Below are 22992 nucleotides of genomic sequence, written 5' to 3'. Positions count from 1 at the left end.
TCTTCATGAAAGTAGAGAAACAGTTCGAGTACTGGAAGCGAAGAAGAATAAACTTATTACTGAAAAAGATGAGATCACTCTTAATGGTGCGAAGGCACTAAAAAAGTTCCAATAATCCCTTATTGAAGTTCAGAAAGAACGTGATTCAGCTTTGAGCGAAAGGAACACACTCATTGAAGAAAGAAATTCAATTCGATCTAAATTACTTATAGAAAGTGATGCTGAATTTAGTTGGGCTGCTAGAATTCTGAATGATGCTAGGAATAATTTAGGTGTAAATGTGGGCCTTCAGACTGAACATTCTGCATTGGTCGCAGACATTGTTTCCAATTATGAAGGTCATTTGTTGTTCTTTAACGCTTGCTCATACTTCAAGAATAACATCTTATGTCGTTTTAACTTGCTTGTTCATATTTCGCAGTGAAGGAGAAGGATTATCTTGAGAAAATTAGAGATTTAGAAGCTCTCTTAAGTGCTAAAGAAGAAGAATCTTCTACTCGTAACCTCAGGTTTCAAACAACAACAATGATGCTAATCGTTCTCGTATAGCTGCTGTTAAGCGAGTCTGTCTAGAAAATAATATCCATTTCTCGAAGTATAAGTTTCCAGAGATTCCTGAAAATGTACGTATTCCTGATATTATAATTAGTGATGGAGAAGATGAAGACTCTGAAGAAGAAGTTAGTGATTCTGAAGCTGAGCGAGAAGATGAAGGAAATGAAGATTAATCCTTTTTGCTTTGTTACAAATTCCCTTGTTGTAAATTCTTCTTTCTTTTTGTATATCTTAAAGATATTAACTTTCATCCTTTTAATGTAAATCTTATTTTCTTCGTATTCATACTGAAAATATTATTTCTCGCATGCATATGAGACTATTAAATGGGGCAATTAACATTTCCTTGGCATTCCCATTCCTGCCTCTTGTTAATTGACGCAGCTTGATAGGCCAACTATGATTTATATCAGTTATCATAAACTTCTTCTTATGCGAATATTGTCGCATTAGCTTCAATAATTTTTTCTCTTTTTCTCATTTAAAATAATCATTAGTATATGTAATCTTGCTTCTTAGGTCTTATTTTGCCTTCTTATGTAAAGGTCTTAGTTTGCCTCATTTCTGTGCGACGAGATCGCAAACAGTCTTTACACTGTAGTGTATCGACCCATTGATCTCATCTTAACTTTTTCTTATATTATTTCCTCTTCAGGTTTTATCGCATAAATATGATAAGTCTTAATACTCGCATGAGTAAATAGTCTCATGACATTTACGTCTTTTGACACAATTTAGCTCCCTAATGGAGGGTGTCGTCCTTATCTTCCTCCTGGTTGCCCCTTTAAGGAAGCTTACCTCTACTAGGTTAAGGTTATGGATCTTCCCATCCGGTAATTCAACAACCAGTTGATTTCGCAGTCTTGTAACTATTAAATTACAAGACCCTAAGTAGGGTATCTTCGGACCGAGTGCATCATAGTCAGGACTTGTCAAGAGTGGCAAGGTACGCTCCAGACGCCCCGGGCACTCTTGACTCAACCGTATACCTCGGCACCCTGATCGAGTTTCTTCACTCCTTGGGAGAGACTTTCTCACCTTAGTCTCTCAATCTAAGATTATTACCTTAGACTGAAAATTTAAGGTACCTCTCTCGGATGGGCATTTTCGTTTATTCTCACCCCAAATCTCCATAACTCAAGTTCCAGGGTCGGTGTTGCTTTCCCTTGAGTCATGCTTTCTAGGTTTCTCCGACTATTACGTGCGATAGGTCTTACTTTTCTTCCTCTTGCATGTATGCAAACTATGTTGCACGCCATATTCGGATTCCTAGTCTATCTGATAATAAATATCATTTCTGTTACCTTATTTTAAGGTCTTATTTTCTTGATGTAAGATCATTTATGAAATTTGAATTTTTCATTCAATTCCCAATATTTGAGTTTTCACAACTCTATTACAAAGATTTTTTATTGTTTTCGTTTCGCATAAAGAAAAAAATGTGTATTCCTCATACTATTCATTTTTTCTCTTGAATTGTTGAATCTCCTTAAGCTTGCAAATATTTTGCAGAATAGAACTTCTCCTCTATGCAAGATTCTTAGTATCCTTTGTTTTTGTCTTAAAAATAGAACTTCTGCCTCTGCATGTTTTCTTCTTCTGTAGAAGCAATATGTCTGATTCGCTTAGTATTGTTATTCGCAGGAGATTCTGCTTCAGTATTCTGCTTATTTGTTTACAATTAACTTCTAAGATTTAATTCCTGCAAAAGTTTGTGCATTCCTCAACTTTATATACTGCATCCACTATCAACTTCTCAGCTCTTTGACTCTCTGCGATCCGCTGTTTCCAATTCCTTCGCTTACTTTCTCTTTCTTCGCACTTATCAATGTCGATTTCTTGACAGTTCCTACTTTCAATTGTATCTCCCCTGATTATTCCAATGCCATTAGGCAAATGGAACTTTATGCATTGATGAAATGTCGATGCCACCCCCAATATATTGTGCAACCATGGTCTACCAATTAAAGCATTATAAGGTGATTCGACATCCACTACACAGAAAACAATGTCCGTTGATAGGTTCTGTAGGAGCATTTGCATTGTTACTTCTCCTTTTGGCTTGTTCGCAGCTCCATTAAATTCATAAATTTTGTATGTCGAAGGAATTAACTCGTCATCTCTTCCGCCCATAGTTTTGTATGTGTGATAGAAAATGATATCAACAGAACTCCCAGTATCTATTAGTATTCTATTCATAGCCCATGTATTTGCTTCATCCTCTTCATCATCCTCTACTTTCGGCTTTGGATTAATTCTTAATCTTACCACCAATGGACATTCATGTGATTCTCCCCCTCTGGGTGTTTCTTCCGCACTGAATGAGATAATTTGTTTTTCCCACTCTTTTAATGGTGATACTTTCACAAGATTTAGGATCTCTTTGCCTTCCATATCTCTCGCATGTACCCGACTTAAGATATTATCATGGAAGTCTTCTATATTTTTGAATGAATGTATAATTGAATTACAATACAAGTTCTTCTCTTTCGCACCTACTTCAATTATTTGTAAATTCTTTCCATTATCCGCTCCATACTCATTTCCCCTTGGTGGTGGCGGTGGCAAATTCTTTGGTTGTGCTAAGAAATGATTCAACTTTCCCTGTTCGATCATCCTTAATATGATTTTCCTCACATTTTTGCAGTTACTTGTTGTGTTACAGTGAAATCTATGATATACACGGAATTCTTTACTCCTCCTCCCTGGTGGTGGTTCGTCTCCTACATTGTGTGGTTCTGGAATATCTTCCATTAGGATGGCAGCTTCCCATATCTTATCCACTGTGGTATTCAACTTTGGAAAATTTATCTGCTCCCACACTATTCTTTCAGTTTTTTTATTATAATGTGTTTGTGGACCTCCAGAACTTCCTGGTTGAATCGTATCAATACCTCCGCGATTTTGATGTTGGTTTTCAAACTCTGCTTGATCTGCACTACCCATGGCTACCAATTTTTGTTCCATTTCTGTAACATTCCTTCCTTGATTAGTTTTCGATGTACTCGCAACAGCATTTTTCAATCTTGGAAGTAAACTTGCATTTTCACCCTTCGCATCTGGTATTGCAACTGGGTACGACTCCATATCTCGTTGTTTCTCTTCAAGTGCTATGTACTCTTCTTGAAATTCGCATAATTCTGATATTGTTATTGTATCCTTTATCCGAAATATTTGTGTATACAATAAATATGTAGCAAAGAGAGCATTGATAAATGCAAGAATAAGGTGTCTCTCATCTACTCGTCTTTCCATTTCGCTACACATGGTTCTCCAGCGTGTTGTTAGATGACGCAAAGTCTCATTTGTTCTTCTGCAAAGTCTGAATGTTGTCTCAATTCCTAGTCTTGACATATTATTGTTGATGTATTGTCCTAAAACGACGTTCTGTAAATGGTGAAATGACCCAATTGATTCTAATGGCATCCCTTCAAACCATTTCAAAGCTTCTCCCGCCAAGCTCGCAGCAAAATATTTACACATGACTGCATCACTATTTTCCCATTGCAATAGAGATCGGGTGTAGGCTTTCACATGTTGTATTGCACAGGCACTTCCTTCAAATATACTAATAAACACTGGTAAGATGCACTTGGACGGTATTGCTTCCCTTTGGATTTGTCTTGTAAAAGGAGTTTTTCCAGCTTCCTCTACTGCTTCTTCTAATTGTCTTCTTCCACCATTTCTTTTCGCAGTCATCATCTCTCTTAATTCCGCCAGTTCTTTAAGAATTTCTTCACGGAATCTTTGGTCTATATCTTCGCGCAAGGGTCTTTTTAATCTTGCTTGCCTCATCCTAATCTCATGATTATTCTGGCGAATTGCTTCTTATATCTCATATTCTTCAGTTTCTTCTCTTCTTCGCCTACGCCTTTCTCTCTCAATGTTCATATCATTATGCACTCCATCATGCCTTTCTTCTTTGTTCTGTATCATCCATGCGATAACGTTCGCGTCGTCTTAATCTATTGTCATGATTGTTTTGACGTAACGCTTCCTGCAATTCTCTCTCTTCAAATTCTTCTCTTCTTCTCTGTCTATTTCTTTCATCTCTCGCACGTGTAATCTCTTCTTCGCGCTCGTACTGATCTCTCACCATTTCTCTTCCATGTAACATCATCCGCTCTTGTCTTGGATCATCTTCTTCTCTTTCAAGATTATGATTTTTGTGACGAAGAAGTTCACGTGGGTGTTCATATCGTTTAGTTCCTCGATCTTGAGCTAAATTTTCATCCTCCTGCAAGTTTTCTTCAATGGTTTCCATGCATTGTCTTCGCCTACCATCTCCTTGATTAGATTGACTTTGTCTTGATGAACTTCTACTTGACCTTGACCTTGACCTTGTAGCACTTCTTGATTTCTGTTCATGTAACCTAAGATTTTCTTCTCTTAGATCATCATTTTGACGGATCAAATTCGCACGCTCTTCGTCATCTCTTCTCCGTTATGCAATCAATCTTTGTCTAAGTTCTGCAATTGTCATATCTTCTTCATTCCCATCAATCCTTCCTGGTATTCCAGTTCTTTGTGTTTCTTCTTAAGTAGAACTTGTTTGCGAAGTATGAACACTCACTCTATCATAATCAATATCATTATTCCGCTCTTGTTCACGCTGAATTCCGATTGGAACTTCGTTTCCTTGATTTTCTCCTTCTTGTTCTTCTTGCTGTTCAAGATTTGTAATTCTTCTTCTTTCTACAATTCTATTGCTCCTTCTAGTTGTTGTTCCTTGCTCAACAGTAGATCCAAGTCTCACCATCTTAAATTTCTTGTATCAACAAATCTATTTTTTCCAATTTCAGTGAAATCACTAACAGGATTTATCATCCAAAACTGTTTCTGGCGCTAAAAATGTAGTTGCAAGTTTCCTCACAACCACACTCCACTATAACTATAATCAATATTATGTAATCATCGTTAAACTCTTCATTGATTATCAAGACCTATGTCGGTGTACAAGGTGGATACAAGTATTACAACAATCTTACTTGCTCCTAGATTTACTTTCTCTCTCCTGATTTCTTGTCTAACACTCACTAAAAGAACCCCCTCACAAGTAATAACCTCTCCTCTTTATATAAGATCTTACATACTAGATGACAGCTAAGAGATCCTTTATTTTCGGAATCTCTATGCGATACACTCGCTCACATACAATCACTCGTTCTCGCACAAACTATACTTTGCACAGATCTTCACACTTTACTCGTGACTTTGCTCATTCGGTGCGTCATCTCAACTTTGTTGTGTGCGATCTCCTTCGTTTAAGTTATACAGTCTTCACTTCGCATGCTTACTAACATGTGCGATATTTCACTCCTACATCTTCTTTAAAATTTAAAAGAAGTTAGCAAAAAAAAAAAAAAAAACGCTTGGTTGTATAATTCCTTTGTCACCTAATTCCCCCGATTGGTTATATAATTTGAAAGACATAAACTGGTCGCTCATTGTTTTCATCTCAAACACTTTCGAGTAACCTCGAGTTGATCTCTTTTGGGATTTGAGTAAATGCTAAAACATCAAACAAGCAGCGTTTTAATGATACTGCAATAATCTAGTAAAGACCACCGCATATGCCTTTAGAATTTATTTTTTTTCTATCAAAAAAATGGCCGTTTGTTTTTCTCCTTAAAACTACATTGCACATTTCTACCAATCTATCTACGATAGCTAGAAAAGAGAAAATGCAATGGTAATTTGAAGTGCTAGCCGATAGAAGACATGCCATGTATCTTCAAATGGCGACAGAAACACCAACATGCTATATATTTCAAATGGAGACAGAAATACCAATTTATATCACGGGAATGTCAAAATGAGACGCCGAAGAAATCTGTACATTATTTGAAAGTCAACGAGCACTTCATAAAAGACAAAGATCTTATCAAATCTTCTCACCTTGATTGCAGGTATGCAATTTAATCAGCTAAACTCTACAGTCGCTGCTGGGTTGGAAACAAATATTTTAGAATCCGAGTGTATAGCTTCTTTGAAGAGTTTAGGTCAAAACAAGGAACCTGGCCTGGTAGGTTCTAAGTAACGATCATTCTCAAGTGTTGGCACTTCTTAGATGATGACATTACGAAGATAGTTAAAGATTTCAACAAACAGGGAACTTTAAATTTGAGACTTAAAAATACTTCTTTCTTTGATCTCTAAGAAAGAGGTTGTAGAAGAAGGGAAAGATTTCAGGTCTATTGGACTAGTAAATAGTGTATATGAAAAGGAGAGGGTACCAAGTACACCACCAAATTTTTCGTTTGATAGGATACCAAGTTTTTTGTTTGATAGGAGTATGAAACTATGCAATACTTTTAATAATCAAAAGATAAAGTAAAAAGCTCACACACACAAGAATTTGTTAACGAGAAAAATTCACTTGCAGAAAAACATTGAGATCTTGTTCAGCTTTGAACACCAAATTTTATTAAGCCGCTACATGCACTAGTCTACTATCATTCTTCGGACTGGAATGTAGTTGAGACCGAATTAAGTCGTTCTCCTTACGTTTCTTGAATCTCACAAGGCTCTACGCAATTGATTCCCATAGTTGATGTCCTTTACATCCTAAGAGATGCTTCAATCTAAGTAAAGACTTTTGATACCAATCTTCCTATAATAGATAAGCCTATTTATTTTCTTTTTGATCTTTCAATCAAGGTTTGGAAATCTGTTTGCTGTAGACAAAGTCCAGCAAACGTCACAAATTCAGAACACTTATACTCAGTTAGATGAGAATCATGGATTACTACCACCTCTCAAAACAAACCAAACAAATCAAAAAAGAGTTTAGATATCTATCTTGAGGAATCACAAAGTCTGAGACGATTGAAACCTTGTGATTTTTATCTCTCTCGTACCTGATCTGATATTACCAAAACTTCAAAGATCAATAAGAACAAGATCATGATATAAGAACTATCTGGTAAAAGATAATCTGACCTAGCTTCACGAATGCCTAGGTGAAGTCTTTATAAGTCATAACCTAGAATACAATTCACTAAGAACCTAGATTATAGAGGACGACTCTGACTTAGCAACTAGGACACAAGAAGTGCCATGTATTGAGAAATCCTATTGCAAGAGTCTCTCTATTTATAGATTTTCAAGGCTCTATGTAGTTTTGAATTCAAGCTAAGATAACTTGAGATCCAAGTAAACACTTTCTCAGTTTAGATGAAATTCTTATTAGGAATTCATGTAAGATGTGAGAAGTCCTCCTTGAAATTACACAGAAGAATATATACTGTGTTCTAGGATTTTGGAAGTGTACAATGATAGTTCGTGTTGGAAAATATGTCTCATGAACGTACAAGAACATTAACACTCAAGATTTAAACTATGTATCACAAACATAGTGATTTAGTGAAAAAAGTTGTCTTATAAGTGTTTATGAGAGTTTTAACGATGCTCAACATGTTTGGAAAACAATACCTGAGCTTCTGATTATTCAAGATTGGGTAGGTATGCATACCTGGTATGCATACCTATGGGAAGTCCACGAACTCGGGATGTTGGGATATGCTTACCTGGTATGTGTACCCTTAGCCATCCCAAACTCAATTTCCAAGGGTATGCGTACCGGGTATGCATACTTCTCTCATTCCGGAACTCAAAACTATGATATACGCATAGTTATCCTATTCAAGAATTCATACCACCAGGGTACGTTTTCTAGTACGCGTACTTATCCAGTATCCAAAATTCTGTATTTTCTAAAAACTCTCTTTAAGTAATTCGAAACATTCTCAATGGTCATTGATAATAAATATATATCAACATCTTGAGTTTCTTTTGATTTAATAATTTGTGACTATGAGTAATTCGAAATATTCTCAATGGACATTGATAATAAACCAAAGACCTAATGTTGATCAGAGTAGAGTTATGAATGATCACACTCAAAATCTTCGAAAATTTTCTCTCAACGAGAAAGAGGGTAAACCAAATCAAATAAATGCTTGGCTGCCAATTATCTGATTGAAATAAGTTCTCTACTTTGTAGATTTTCATGGAATAATATTGTTTCAATTTTGATTCCTCATCTTCAAGGACTAATCAATATTATTTTTTCAGCATAATCTTGTTGTTTACCAGTGTAAACAAATATGTTTTTAAATCTTATCTAAGATTTCTCATTATTCTCAAAGTTGGAAATTGATGCTTTTAAACTAGTTGGAAAAATGTATTGTGATCTATTGGAAATTGATGAGAAGTCACAACTGAAAAATGATTCAGAAACAGATGAAGAGGTAGTAGTAGGTGAATAGAGAGATGATGTGGAACGATTACAAAAGTTAAACTATTTCATTCGGGGAACATAATTTATAAAAAGGTTAGAAAATATGAAGAACTTTGGTGTAATCTTTGAAGGAACTCTCGAAGATTATGTAGCTGTCCAATATTTAAACTCAAGTGCATAGTATGTAGGCTTTTACTATATGTTGTGTCGCAATTCTATAGAATGTCTTTCCGAAATATATATTTCAAATAGGTGGAGAAAAGATATTTGGAGATCCCACACAAAGATGAAGCTAAAATTTAGTAGTCAGAAGAGATCGGACTTGCAACGATATTATTGAGATATACGTACTAAATTCAGTGAAACTGCAGATCGTGTATGCGGAAAATTATCACGAGTACAATGCTGTGAATGATGGCTAATTAAAATAGTGAAAACTTTGAAAAATAGGATAGCTCGTCAACAAATTAATCATTATTTCACGTTTAACCAAGAAGATGAAGCAAAAGATGAGAACAATGATATAGACGATAATGATAAGGATGAAAAAAAAACCCTGCATCAATGACCTTACGTAAAAAACGCAAAAGGAGGTCATGCAGTCTGCAACTTAAGGTTCATAGAAAAAGGATTGTTGCAGAAAAATTTCAAATGGGTATTGTTATTAGTTACCAAGTATGTCGTTCTTATTTGATCCAACTACTTTTGTGCTTGAAATACTTAAGTTTTAAATTGCATCCCATTGCAGAAATTGAAACCCAAAATTATCAAAATGCCACTGAGGATACAATCAAACAATGAGGAGTGTGCAGAGAAATTTTGATAATAATTTTCATGTTGTGATTTTCGTTGATGTGTTTTATCAAATCCAAAAGTCATGGTAAAGATAATGTATTGATGAACGCAATCTAAGGTGCATGTTTAACCTTTTTATGCTGAAAACTCATCTCGAAATGTCATATTATTTTATACAATCACATACCTCATATGGAACTCTAGTAATATGTTATCAATATTTGTTTAGGAATCATAGATTTTGAAAAAGTATTGAATTTTTTTTTATTGCAATGCTTGTATGTAGAAAACAAGCATTGAAGTTGTATATGTTGAAATTCATACCTGGAAAAATTTGGGTAGATATTGTTGTATAAATATGAACATATTACTTAAGAATCAATATATCAGCTGCGTTCATCTCGGAGTGTACCATATTGATTAGGGTAAATGGTACCATCATAAAGAAGAATGTAACACTGCGTAAACTGATACGTTTCATAGTTTCCATTCGAGAAACAAGAGAGTGGGACATATGTTAGATATATTTCTAATAATAGATAAAGAAGGAAACTATTTTTGATTGAATAAATTAATTGTTTTTAGGAAATCTATAAAGTCATCAATTCAAGGTTTTCAATTCTCGGTTTTGCCTTTAATCTAGGTGTCTGCCATATATGGAGCTAACTACTAGAGCTGTCTGAAAAAAATATTTAAATAGCATGGTTGTTTCAAAAACTTTACATTAAAACATCTTCCACTTAGCAAAAATAAAATTAAATTTGATGGGTTGCTGGTCCGAATATTGCAGTTACCAGGAATAATACCCAGAATTTCAAGGTAACCTTGTTGTTAGCAAAGGGTTCAAGTATATCATTTTAGAGGAAAACTCTCTAATTGTCATTGACACGCTGAGGTTTGAACTTCTGATTTTCCTTGGTGTCTCAAAAATTCCATCAACCGAATTAGGAAAAACTTCGCAAGTTACAAGTCAGTTCAGTTTTATCGAAAAGATGTAGGTTGGCCCATAATTAGCAATATATGTTGTTTCTAAACATCCTTTTGAGATAGGGCTTTCATATTCTTCTTATACTTGTAAGAGTTTTTATCTATATATATTTTTTTTTCTTTCTCATTTGTTTTGTCTTGTTTTTTTGTGTCAAAATAATTTCTCTCAATTTTCTTTTTCTGATAGGTAAAGTCACATCTTTTGCTATTCTTTATTACTCAGGAGTAAAGCAAAACAAGAATTCATTTTACCAAACTGATCAAAAACGAAATTCATTTGCAAAAATAAACAATTACCCGCATGTACATTCTGATAAATCCATGCCAACATTAACCGACAAGAACAAACAAACCTGCCTACTTTGATAAATTGCATAATACCTGAATCCTCTTAAATAATGTATTTTCTGTCCCTCCTCATGCCACGAATTTGGGTACGAGAAGGAGAGGCCAGCTGATAATTAGTACCATTACGATTTTTCATTCAGTTAAAAAAAAAAAAGTGCGCACCTAGTCTTCTTTAAAACTACTGGTTTACGCTGAAGTTTAGCAGGAAACAGGGCTGAAGCAACACTTTCCGTCCCCTTGCTTATTACTATTATTTTGAGAATCAAGGCAAGTCAAATGTAGGAATCTTAAAGTGAAGATTACAGGATCATCAAATAGAATACAAAATGTGTACTTCCTCGACAATGAAATCATTATTTTAAATCTCTAAACCAATATTAATTTCCTCGACCAAGAGGTCCTCCTTGGGAATCACAATAGACAAACCTCCAAAAAAAAAAATATTTATGCCCAACTTGCAACTTATGTTAAGATGATTTCTCTTTAAGAAGAGACAGACATGTCCCATGCAATAGCTCGCTAATGGATCGGCCAAACGGCTTGTCAATAGGTGCTTATAGTTATAATTTAATCTCCAAATGAACCATCTTCCATTTTCGAAGTTTAGGTTTGAAATGCTCAAACCTACTTGTCAATGACACTTACCGCTTAGGTTCTAAAATAATTCAATCAGAAAAATACGAATGCGACTATGTAACTAAAATGTGCTCTTCCACGCCACTATGAAAATACGTGGTGCAATCTCGTATGTAGGTATCATGAGTTCATCCGGCTTAATCATGTCGAAGATCCAGGACTTATGGATAGCATATGTGTTAATTAAGAAACAGAATTTAGTTCGGCTATAAAAATCAATAAATGAAATTGTGAACACTAATAATACGCATTTAACAAAGTATTTGGTATAACGTACTCCGTACGTATTGTTTCATTTCTTGTAGTTTAACTAAAGAGAGTGAACAAGGGGTTTTCTGTCGTTTCGTTCCACATAGGAAAGAGGCGAGGGTTATCATTACCAGCAGCAGCAGGGGGCTGGTAACTCCACCTTCCTCGTGTTATAACCGATGATAATTCATAAATAACCCAGTGAAACTCTTCTTCCACCACTTTAATGTACTTTTTGTTTCTTCTTTCAAAGAAAGGGAATCTTCTACTGTAACCTCCTTCAACTATTTATACCACTTTCTGAACTCATGCTCACTTTTTCCTTTCTTTCTCTCTCTTAAACAACAAACATTGTTGTGATTTCCGGCTAACTCATCGGGATCTTACCGTTGATTCCACCGGAATAACCATTCGTCTCTCATTTCAACAAGGTGTGTAATCTAATCTCTTACCATTTATTTATACCGTTTTTAGACTCATTTTCGTATCGTTTTCCAGATCTGATTTATATTTCTTCTGTTTTGTGTTTTCTAGATCAAACTTGATCTATTACTTAGCTGAAACTTTTTTTTTTTTTTTTGGAAACTTTAGTTAATTAAGATGATAATGGTTGTTAATTGTATAATGTACTTAAATAGTGTGTTGTAATAAAGATCTAAATTTATTTTTCTTTTCCTTATCCTTATCTTTTAATTAGTTTTGTTACCTTAATAGTTGTTTTTATTGTAGAAATTAGGAAATATTTAAATTACTCATTAAGCTTTGTTGAATTGTAGATCCCTCTTAAACTCTACTTTGGATAGGAGGAGCAGCAGTAAAGGAAGAGTAGTGATTTATAGAGAGAGAAAGAGTAGGGAGAGAGGAGAGGTATGGATGGAAATAAGGATTATAATTTGAGTAGCTTAAGAAGTGTAAATTCACACTGTTCGGCTTCCGAAATCGATGATTATGATTTCTCAAAGCTTCTTGATAAACCAAGACCATTAAACATTGAAAGAAAGAGATCATTTGATGAGAGGTCTCTTAGTGAATTGTCTATTGGACTTAGTAGAGGACTAGACCTTGAAACATGTTCTCCTGGTGCACGTTCTGCTTTCGATACCCCCGCATCCTCGGCTCGCAATTCATTTGAGCCTCATCCGATGGTTTCGGAAGCTTGGGATGCTCTCAGGCGATCATTGGTTTTCTTCCGGGGTCAACCGGTTGGAACAATTGCTGCTTATGATCACCAATCAGAGGAAGTTCTCAACTATGATCAGGTGAACATTCGTTCGTTGTTATTAATACTTCATTTACTTGTTAAATTCAAACTAATTTGGGATTAGATAACTAATTTATTAGTCTTTAATGTTTTAAATAGGTCTTTGTTCGTGATTTTGTGCCGAGTGCTCTGGCCTTCTTAATGAATGGTGAGCCAGAAATAGTAAAGAATTTCTTATTAAAGACTCTTCACCTTCAAGGGTGGGAGAAAAGAATCGATCGGTTTAAGCTCGGAGAAGGTGCGATGCCGGCGAGTTTTAAAGTTCTCCATGATCCTATTAGGAAAACAGATACTTTGATCGCAGATTTTGGTGAGAGTGCAATTGGAAGAGTTGCTCCTGTTGATTCTGGTTTTTGGTGGATTATTCTGCTTCGTGCATATACAAAGTCCACTGGGGATATGTCTTTGGCAGAAACAGATGAGTGTCAGAAGGGTATGAGGCTTATACTGGCTTTGTGTTTGTCAGAGGGATTTGACACGTTTCCAACCTTGCTCTGCGCAGATGGATGCTCCATGATTGATCGAAGAATGGTAAGATTGTCGTTATCCTATTTACGAATACTTTCCTAATTATCTTGCTTGCAAATACAGCTTATATGTGCTTATTAGATTGAAAACAAGCTAAATAAAAACAAAACTTTAAAAGTCCAGAGTCTTCTTTTTAATATGAACGTGGCTTTAAGAGATCCTAGGTGTTCAGGCATGCACTTTGATCTATTTTGACCAAATATATTCCCATAGATTTCCAATTCTGAAAGTCCATGAAAGTGGTTCTTGTTCGTGCGGATAAATGCAAAGTCACTATTAACTTGTTGATTTCTTCAAAATTCACTAGTTCGTAACTAGTAAAAGTGTCCTTTTATGTTCCACTTATGTATTTCATTTTTTGTCTTTTCGGCTCATTCATAGTTTATATGCAACCTCTGATCAGTTTGACCAACTCAATTACCTCGTTGGTTCTCTGGCTAGCAAACACATTTGAAGTTAAGTCTTTCACGTGTCAACCTAATTAACATTTTAGGTAGAAAATAATTTCTTTACAATATTTCCTGATTGGCTAAAAAATATTCTAAAAGTTCTGGGGTGTACTTCTATAAGTAAGTGCGATCTGTTATTATGTTTATAGAAACAAGAGTAAGTCTGCCACCATAGTTGGATATTTAACGGAAATAAACTACGAGGAATATCTTAGAAGTACTCGGAGTCTGTTTTTTCTTTGTTCTCATCTCTTATCTTGTGGTTCTATACACTTCAGTCCATCTCCGATTGGGTTTTTAATCCTGAATCAAAATGGCAACCTTTGAGCTGGCTGTCATAGAACAGTCATAGTCTAGTATGATATTTGAAGGTCTCACAAGTTTCCTTCATCCTCAACTAGATTTGCATAACATTATTCACCAACTATCCTTTATCTATGTTCCCCTGCACATGTCTATCCGCAAACCTCTCATGTGTCAGGTTTAACTTCATGTTTCCACCTTTTTTTCAAAGACTGCTTTCATACATTGCTAATCTTCTTTTTGGCTAAATGAAACTAGTACAATGGTTTAGAGGTATGAATGTGGTATAACCCCAAAGGAGTTGCTTAGTTCACTAGTTTTCTGTGGAGATCTGTAATGATTTTCACAATTCTAAGCAGCTTTTGTTGGAATTTCTAACACTGTTTTCCTCCACTAGTAACTAAATGGCTTTCTATTAACATGCATCTTTGACTTGCGTGGAATTGTTGTTAAAGTTTCCATCTCACGTCCTCAAAATAATTCTTTGTCTACTCACTTTCTTCCTGCTATCATTAAGTCATACGTAGTATTTATTGGTGCTTGATGCAAAGTCATTGATTTGAATGTATCTTAGAGGTTTGGGAAATGACTTTTATGGACTCCCCAGTCTGAAGGTCTTAGATTTCCCAAAGTGTAGGATCATTTACACGGAACTACTTGAAATCTGTAGGATGGTGTTTGGGACCCATATGCAGCAGTTGGGTGGTATATTCCTTTCAAAGAGTACTCACTAAATGTTTACCTATTGCAGCCTCTTTGCAAAGTTGGATCTTAAAATTTTAGGCCCATGAGCCCATCTTATTTTCTGGTTTTTGACTTGTATTTACATGTTTTAGTTTTGTTTCTTTTGATGCAAATTCACTTTTCACAGGGAATTTATGGTTATCCTATCGAAATTCAAGCACTCTTCTTCATGGCCTTGAGGTGTGCGTTGACCCTGCTTAAACATGATGCAGAAGGAAAAGAAATGGTGGAGCGAATTGTGAAGCGTTTGCATGCTTTAAGTTTTCACATGCGTAGTTACTTCTGGCTTGACTTCCAGCAGCTTAATGACATATATCGTTACAAAACTGAGGAGTATTCTCACACAGCAGTTAACAAATTTAATGTTATCCCCGATTCAATTCCAGAGTGGGTGTTCGATTTCATGCCAACTCGTGGTGGATATTTTATTGGAAATGTGAGTCCTGCTAGGATGGATTTCCGTTGGTTTGTCCTAGGTAACTGTGTTGCCATTTTATCTTCTCTTGCAACCCTCGAGCAGTCCATGGCAATAATGGATCTTATTGAAGAGCGCTGGGAAGAGCTGGTTGGGAGATGCCTCTAAAAATATGCTATCCAGCTATTGAAGCCATGAATGGAGGATAGTTACAGGTTGCGATCCCAAGAATACCAGATGGAGTTACCACAACGGTGGATCATGGCCAGGTTAGTCATCTTGCAATTCACTGAAACTTCAGTACCTTTATGCACGAGTAATTGTTATACTAATGTGTTCTTTTTCGTGTTGTGTTTTCCTTTTCTATTGTGACAGTGCTCTTGTGGATGTTAACGGCTGCATGTATCAAAACGGGAAGGCCTCAGATTGCCAGACGAGCAATTGATCTAACTGAGAGCCGAATGGCTAAAGATGGTTGGCCAGAATATTATGATGGGAAACTCGGAAGATATGTTGGAAAACAAGCAAGGAAGATGCAGACGTGGTCTATTGCTGGATATTTAGTGGCAAAAATGATGTTGGAAGATCCATCTCATTTGGGTATGGTTTCTTTAGAAGAAGACAAACAGATGAAACCAGTGCTTAAGAGATCAAGCTCATGGACTTGCTGAGAGGAAAAAAGGAAAGATAACTGAAAAGAAATGAGAGGAAAGGAAAGAGAGAAAATAGGAAGGCAGAAAAGAAAAGGGTGCGAGATGTTTGTTAGTTTTAAGTTTAATTAGTCTTACACAAATATTCTTTCGCAATTTCTATTTTTGTAGGGGTTGGTTTGAAAAAAACTGGTTTTTGTGTAGAATAACATCTTCTTCTGTGACAGGCATCTCGCTTTTCATATACGAAAGATTTGATGAATGTTGTTTACTTCAGACGTAGGAAGAGGCTGAAGTAGTTTACATCATTTGTTATAACGAATAATTGGATGCTGCTTAATCTAGCCTGAAAGTATTCAAGTGTAAGCAGTAGGCATGATATGTTCAAAATTTCCAAGCATATTGTTAGGGACTTCAGTTGACAGAAAAACAAAGCTGATGTGCCAAATTTGCAGGACTCGTCGTTTAACCAAGATTGGTGAATTTCTTAACCTAGACCAACTCATTTCTAATGTGCTAATTTTAAGCACCATCTGATAAACTAAAATTATGAACAGGTAATCTTTCCAGTCAAAAGTATGCTATTCTACTGTAAGGTTTGCACACTAGATATTTTGTCACATCATGAACAAAGATTCGTTTCATATCTTATCCATCAAAAAAAAGAAAAAAAATTAACCTGCCAGTGAATTTATACAACTTACTCTAAGTTCTTCTAACAAAGTGACTTCCCCTAGTTGGACGACATACATGATTTCTTTTACGAGCATGATCTTCACTGTGATGCTGTGTCCGGCATGAATATCCGTACCAGCAATCTTCCCTTGTAGATGCATCAGGTGGTAAGGTCTGAAAACAAATTTCACAAAAATAAAAGCATTCAGAAGAAGTCGGTCAGGTTATGATTTATTAACCAACTTCATCATGGAGTGAGCAAAACCCACAATCATTACCCAATTAACCAGGTAATTGCTGAGAAATTTGGTCACCGGCATTAAAAGTATCATTTACTATGCAATCATAACACCTCAAGTACAAAACCAGAATCAGGGAAAAAAACAAATGAAATTGCAGTTGATAACACTTTTTTCACTCAGAAAATACTTACATGTCTGAGTGTAGTAACTCGATACCAATACAAGAGAAAGGAGACCAACTTGTCATAACAGTCCCTGCATCCAAATAGGAATGATATTCATAACAATGAGAACCTCTTCATCATAATAAGGTTAATCAAAAGATGGTACTTAATAGGAAAATACGCCTGCCAAGAGACAAATAACAAATGTAAAGTTGGTTTACATCCTCCGGAATTAACCCAATTCTCACCATGAAACGTGCCACAATGTAACTTAATGGCCCTAAATTGAAAAGTTGGTAATCAAGTAATAAATTCCGTGTTCAATTTTTTATTACCCGATAGTTAAACTGTACATGGTGTGGCATTGTAACTTACTTGCAAAGATGTGTCCCAGCAGTTATCATCTCTGCATGGTTCAGTTGCAATCTTGATCGGTCTGCAAAGGGAGTAAAAAATGTATATCAACTTTATAATTTTGGAGAAAACTGATTCACTGTCACCAATCAGGAAACAGTGTCCATGTTTCTAATCATGCTAACATGCAAAGAAACCATGGCAGCATATATCATAGAGAGAGGAATGCATATAATTGTTTGCCTTCCCAATAACACTTGCTTGCATACCAACGACTCCGTGTGTGCATTAGAAACATTGCTATCTTACTAATGCTTTATGCTTAAGAGAAAGACACTATGTTTATCAAGATTACCAATATTTCTGCTATTGAATGTTGCGATCCATTCTGATATAACATCCTGCAATGTCCTCCCAGACTGTCTGATGCACCTCTCCGTGATCTGAATGACAAGATATGTACATTGCAAAATTGTAAGGAGTGGAAGAAAGTCAACCAATCTAGAAATAACTACATAAGGAAATGTTTGCATCCATACATCTTTCTCAAATCGGTTATTTTCATGTGTCAAGGGTGGCATTTCTGAAATGGTATATTCTGATATCTGCAAAAATAACCAACTCCAATACTTCAGAAAACGAAAATGGCACAGTATAAGCAACTTTAGGAACAATTTGCATGAAGATGTCTTTCAGATATTACTGTAAAAATTGAAAAGGAGTGTTCGATCAAATATAATGTTAACGAGGATTAATTGATAGAAGCGAAGCTAAGAGCCTCTTGGTGTAGACTGTTCTACTAGGACGACATTTTAAAGACCGTTTTCAAATACACACTAGTTACAGAACATAAACATCCTTAGTTTTAAATTGAGCATATTCCGCATAGCTCTACTCTCTAATGCTACCCAAACATAATCTTTTCAGAAACGCTCACAGTGTCTCAATTACCTAGATATCTTGAAGACCCATGGTTGGTCTTTGTATATATTAACCAAAGTAAACCGGGAATTCAACAATAAATATTGTCGTCTACTTGATCAAAGACAAAATTCCAGCACAAAACTAAAATTCAGGAACTTTGCTTACAATAAGCTAGCTACAGAGTATTAGAAACAATTACATACTGGTTTGAAGGTCTCTGGACTGCAGACAGTATGAGAATTACTTGTAGGCACCCCCTGAGACAGCCAATATGCCCCACAATATGCTCTATCGCAACCTAGACCTGAAAGAGATAAAAGAAAAGATTAAAAATAGCAGTGCATCGAAATATAAGATCTAAATTCAAAAGATATAAAAGATCTAAATTCAAAAAAAAAAAAAAAAATCTCCAATGCTATTAAGAAGAAACATAAGAAGGACTAATAGAACTTACAATGTTGAGGTACACTAGTGTTAGTTCTTGATGGCATCATCCCCCCACATACATGGCATTGCAAATGAGCTGTAGTTCCGTTGCATTGGAACCCACCAAACCCAGTACCTGTTCATTGTTAAAATAGAAAGTGAACAAAATAGAAAGTACCTGTTCATTGTTAAAATATACACACATTCCAAAATGGTCACAAAATAGAAAAATTGAACGAACCCCAAGATAGGTTTGTCATATAGACAATGTGGATAAAAAAAGACTTAGGACTAGCAAGTGCACCTAAGTGATTAACTGCAGCTTTAAGTAAACCAAGTGATGTTTGTCTCTTTAGCATAAAGTTTATTTCACTAGTTTGACAAGCACAATTAAGACTTCAAGAAGTCAGCGGCTGCATTCCATGTGATTTTTATTCCATAAAAAGAGAATCCCATGTGACGTGCAATCTCCATGCATGACTTATAACCCAGGCCTAACTCTTTAGTTTTTCCCTCTCTTATGTTTTTTTCCCTTTAGTTTTGGGGGTTTATCTATCTTCTATTGTTTTTTTTTCTTTATTTTTGGGTTACATTAGCAAATGCCAAAAGATGTGTGGAAAACGAATTTTTATGAAATTGAAGTTACCACATTGAGGACACGAAATATCTGCAGCTTCATTTTCCTCAGTCGGTGATGGTGAATGTGGTCTTTTCCGCCTCGACTTTTTAGCTGAGTTAATGACCTGAACAAGTAACAGACAAATGAATTATAGAAAAAGGAAAAAAAATAGAAAAATGAATATTTGAAAGTGAAATCAAAACTATTGAGGTGCCTCAGTAAGCACCATTACAAAAATTCAGTACTACAGCAACAACCAGACTTGGTATGCTTCAGTATTTCTGTTAATTCAACTGAACTGGTATTAATGTATTTCCACAAGTTCCCTATAAAAAGAGACGATAGCACAACATGCAAAGGAAGAATGTTAAGAAGTGTTGGAGTTAAGGGATGTACTTACAAGATTTGATTTAATGGTCGCACATTTATTCAACAGGGCGATTTCATCACTGCTACGTCTTAGTGAAGGGTCAGCTTGTAGTATTTCCTACAAACCCAAACCAAAACTGACTGAGTTAGTACATCCTTTAGTATGTAAGTGGCATCCTCACCTCGTACAATAAAGATGACTAAATATGTTGTCTACTTACTTAAAACATGTCTACAAAAGCAACATGTTGTCAACAACTCTTAAATAGAAGACTAATAAGAATTTACCTCCTCGATGTTATGCAAAAAGTGGTTTCTACCAACAAATTGTACAGTTCCACGACATTGTGGACAGAGAACTCTAGGGTGTTTCTCAAGAGACCTTCTTAGCCACTCAGAGAAGCACCCATTGCTAGAACAAAGGAAACAAGAAAAGATGGTATTAGATAGAAATCAAACTGCAAATGATGTCAAAAACAATTTAAAACGTACCAAAAGTTGTGAAGACAAGGGGCAGCAGTTACAACATCATGCCATGTGTTTAGGCAAATACAGCATTTTGCATGCTCAGCATCTACAGATATCTAGCAAAGATAAACAAACAGAGTCAGTAAGTCTCTTTCATTAAATCGAAAGATAGTTTAAATCCTTGGATGCAATTATGCTGTCACCTTAATCTTCTCGCGGTTATCTGGAGAGGGAATCAATTTGAATCTGTAAGTCAAGAAACCTACAAAAACCAATTAAATGACACATGAGCCGCAAACATGATGTAGCAAATAACAAAAGGTAAATTGGATAATACAACTGAATCTTATCAAACTTTAAACAAAGGTAAGGTAAAAAGAGCAAAACCAAAGAGTGTTTGGTTTCAACCACATTGTTTATGATTATATTGATTTTTGTACCCTCAAGAAAGTTATCCAACAAACTTTCTACTGGTACCAAGTTAGAAGGGAAGACATAATTTTCCAACAAGTAAGAGACAGCACTCGATATAAGGAATTTATGTTATGGAAAACAAAATTCAGTTATATAATTTAACATAACCACGGGATTACACAGAAGACATATGGTTAACATCCCCAACGTATCCAAATTCAAAATATTCGAACCATGGGTAAATTTGTTGGGGCTAAACAACAAGGCGGACTTAGTCGGACGGATAAGAAAATGACAGAGAGTGTAAGTCTTACTGTCTTAATGCTCTAGGTTATATTTCAGGCGCTAAGCAGCTTATTAAGACTAAGTATATTCCCATTTGGGAGTGCAAGAAAATCACACATAATATATTAATATTTCTTCAATCTTCCTTACAATATCATTCAGAGCGATAGCTTAGTCTCGAGTCACTGGGGTCCATTTACAAAAACAGCAATAGGATACCATAAATGAAGCCAATTTATTCAAAGCCTAATGTTTTAAGTGTTTGAATACTTTTTTGTTAATGCATTACTTCATTAACCTTGATATGAGAAATCTACTTCTATAAGCAAGAGCTCACCTTCAGCATCCGGGCCTGAAACAATCTCACTTCCACACTTGATGACCATAGTTCCATTTTTCGCCAGAACATTCCCATCAACAGTAATAGTATTCGAACTTGATAAAAGAAAAAAGACGAAGGTTAACAATCCTACGTCCAAGTAAAGCGACCAAAAGCGATACGTTTGTATACACAAAGACTTAAAACCATATTATAATCAAACTTCTTAACCACAGTGCATACCTCAAATTTTGCACAGTTGTTGTACATAAGTCACTACTCCTAGTAATTTTGCACCATTCGTTTTTGATTTCCGAAGTGCATGTCGTTTCAGAAGACACCACCATCTCCTTTGAACTTATCTCAACATCTGAGTACTTCGTGTTGGACGGTACTATACAAAACAAAAGAATCATAAAAACTCTAATTAAGGGTTCAATGAACTATCTTTGTACCCCGAACACATAATTAAGATACTTGATTAGTCAATTATCATACTTTATCAATGCTTCAGAAAAAAAAAAAAATCATACTTTGTCAATTGGGATAAATACAAATAACAAGAATTTGAGTAATGGATTAAGCAAACCCCCCTCCCCCCCAAAAAAAAAAAAAAAAAAAATCTTTAAAATTAGACGAAGACAATCATAAAGAACACCACCAGTAAGATTAAGGGTCTCACAGCAATAAGGTTACATAAGAATACCCAAAAGATTAAACCAAACAAAAAAAAAACTGTTTTTAATCATGCAATGTAGTAAGGGCAAATCAAAGGGGAGAGAACAAACCAAGCTTTGCCCATGGTGAGTCGTCCGCTGTTCTTGAAGGTTCTCCGGTTTCCATTGTGATTCTTAATTTTGAGTTCAAAGAAAAGAATCTATATTCAAATAAAGAAGAGAAAATGATGTATATATGCCAAACAGAGAGTAAAAGCTTGCTTTGGAAGATGGAAGGAGTGGTGGGTTCCACGACTATCAACTAGTTTTTAGTGAACGGACAGGATTACTTGTGTTTTGCTATAAATTTCTAAGCTAACGCCGATAAAAACATCGTTGTAAACATGGATAGTACTGAATATTTGTCTTCTGTGAGTCTCATCCATGCTCCAAACCGAACGACTTAGCCCAGCCATAAGGGAGATAAACCGAACGGAGCAAAAATATTTACTCCCTCCATCTCTAAAAAATACGTTTGTTTGGTTTTCATAAAAATTAAGAAAACTAATCATTGGAGTCACTTTTCCATGTTTTTTCTTCTAATCTATCATTTGGTCTCACTCATTTGTTATTAGAAAAAGAGGAGAGAGAAGTGGTCCCTTTTTTGTATTAAAAGAGAGAAATGGAGAAAGAGAAATGGTCCCTCTATGGGTATAAGAGTAATATCATAACATTTGACTTTCCACACATGAAAACAAGCTTATTATTTTGACATACCCAAAAAAGGAAACCTGACTAATTTTTAGAAACATAGGGAGTATAACTTAAAAAGATTAGATATCTATTAAGGTTAGGGGTGAGCATGGGCCGGTATGGACCAGTTATCACCTCATCCGCATCCAATCCAATACACTA

At 35.4% G+C, this 22992-nt stretch overlaps 1 protein-coding gene and 1 pseudogene across 1 annotated transcript; one reads left to right on the top strand and one right to left on the bottom strand.

Annotated features, from left to right (window-relative positions):
• The first annotated feature begins 11825 nt into the window (after nucleotides 1-11825).
• LOC113283180 lies at nucleotides 11826-16506 on the top strand (annotated as a pseudogene).
• A 219-nt stretch (nucleotides 16507-16725) lies between these two features.
• LOC113279855 (E3 ubiquitin-protein ligase CHFR-like) lies at nucleotides 16726-22597 on the bottom strand. The gene is made up of 16 exons (XM_026528507.1): nucleotides 22589-22597; nucleotides 22210-22399; nucleotides 21665-21815; nucleotides 21440-21537; nucleotides 20607-20665; nucleotides 20428-20519; nucleotides 20224-20347; nucleotides 19967-20053; nucleotides 19594-19690; nucleotides 18976-19083; nucleotides 18725-18825; nucleotides 18137-18202; nucleotides 17953-18040; nucleotides 17619-17679; nucleotides 17271-17334; nucleotides 16726-17011 (listed from the first exon to the last, which is right to left on the bottom strand). The coding sequence occupies exons 1-16, from the start codon at nucleotides 22595-22597 to the stop codon at nucleotides 16868-16870; spliced, it is 1539 nt and encodes a 512-aa protein (XP_026384292.1). The 3' UTR covers nucleotides 16726-16867.
• Nucleotides 22598-22992: the final 395 nt, after the last annotated feature.

The sequence above is a fragment of the Papaver somniferum genome, chromosome 5 (genome assembly GCF_003573695.1).
Source record: "Papaver somniferum cultivar HN1 chromosome 5, ASM357369v1, whole genome shotgun sequence".
Lineage (NCBI taxonomy): Eukaryota > Viridiplantae > Streptophyta > Magnoliopsida > Ranunculales > Papaveraceae > Papaver > Papaver somniferum.
This window is presented reverse-complemented; position numbering and strand designations above follow the sequence as displayed.

What these genes read in the sequence shown, in the direction of transcription:
- LOC113279855 (XM_026528507.1), bottom strand. An exon ending in CACTAGTGTACCTCAACATT is followed by an intron (nt 18,826 to 18,975) that starts GTAAGTTCTATT and finishes TATCTCTTTCAG; the next exon opens with GTCTAGGTTGCGATAGAGCA. An exon ending in ATAACCGATTTGAGAAAGAT is followed by an intron (nt 18,041 to 18,136) that starts GTATGGATGCAA and finishes CTTGTCATTCAG; the next exon opens with ATCACGGAGAGGTGCATCAG.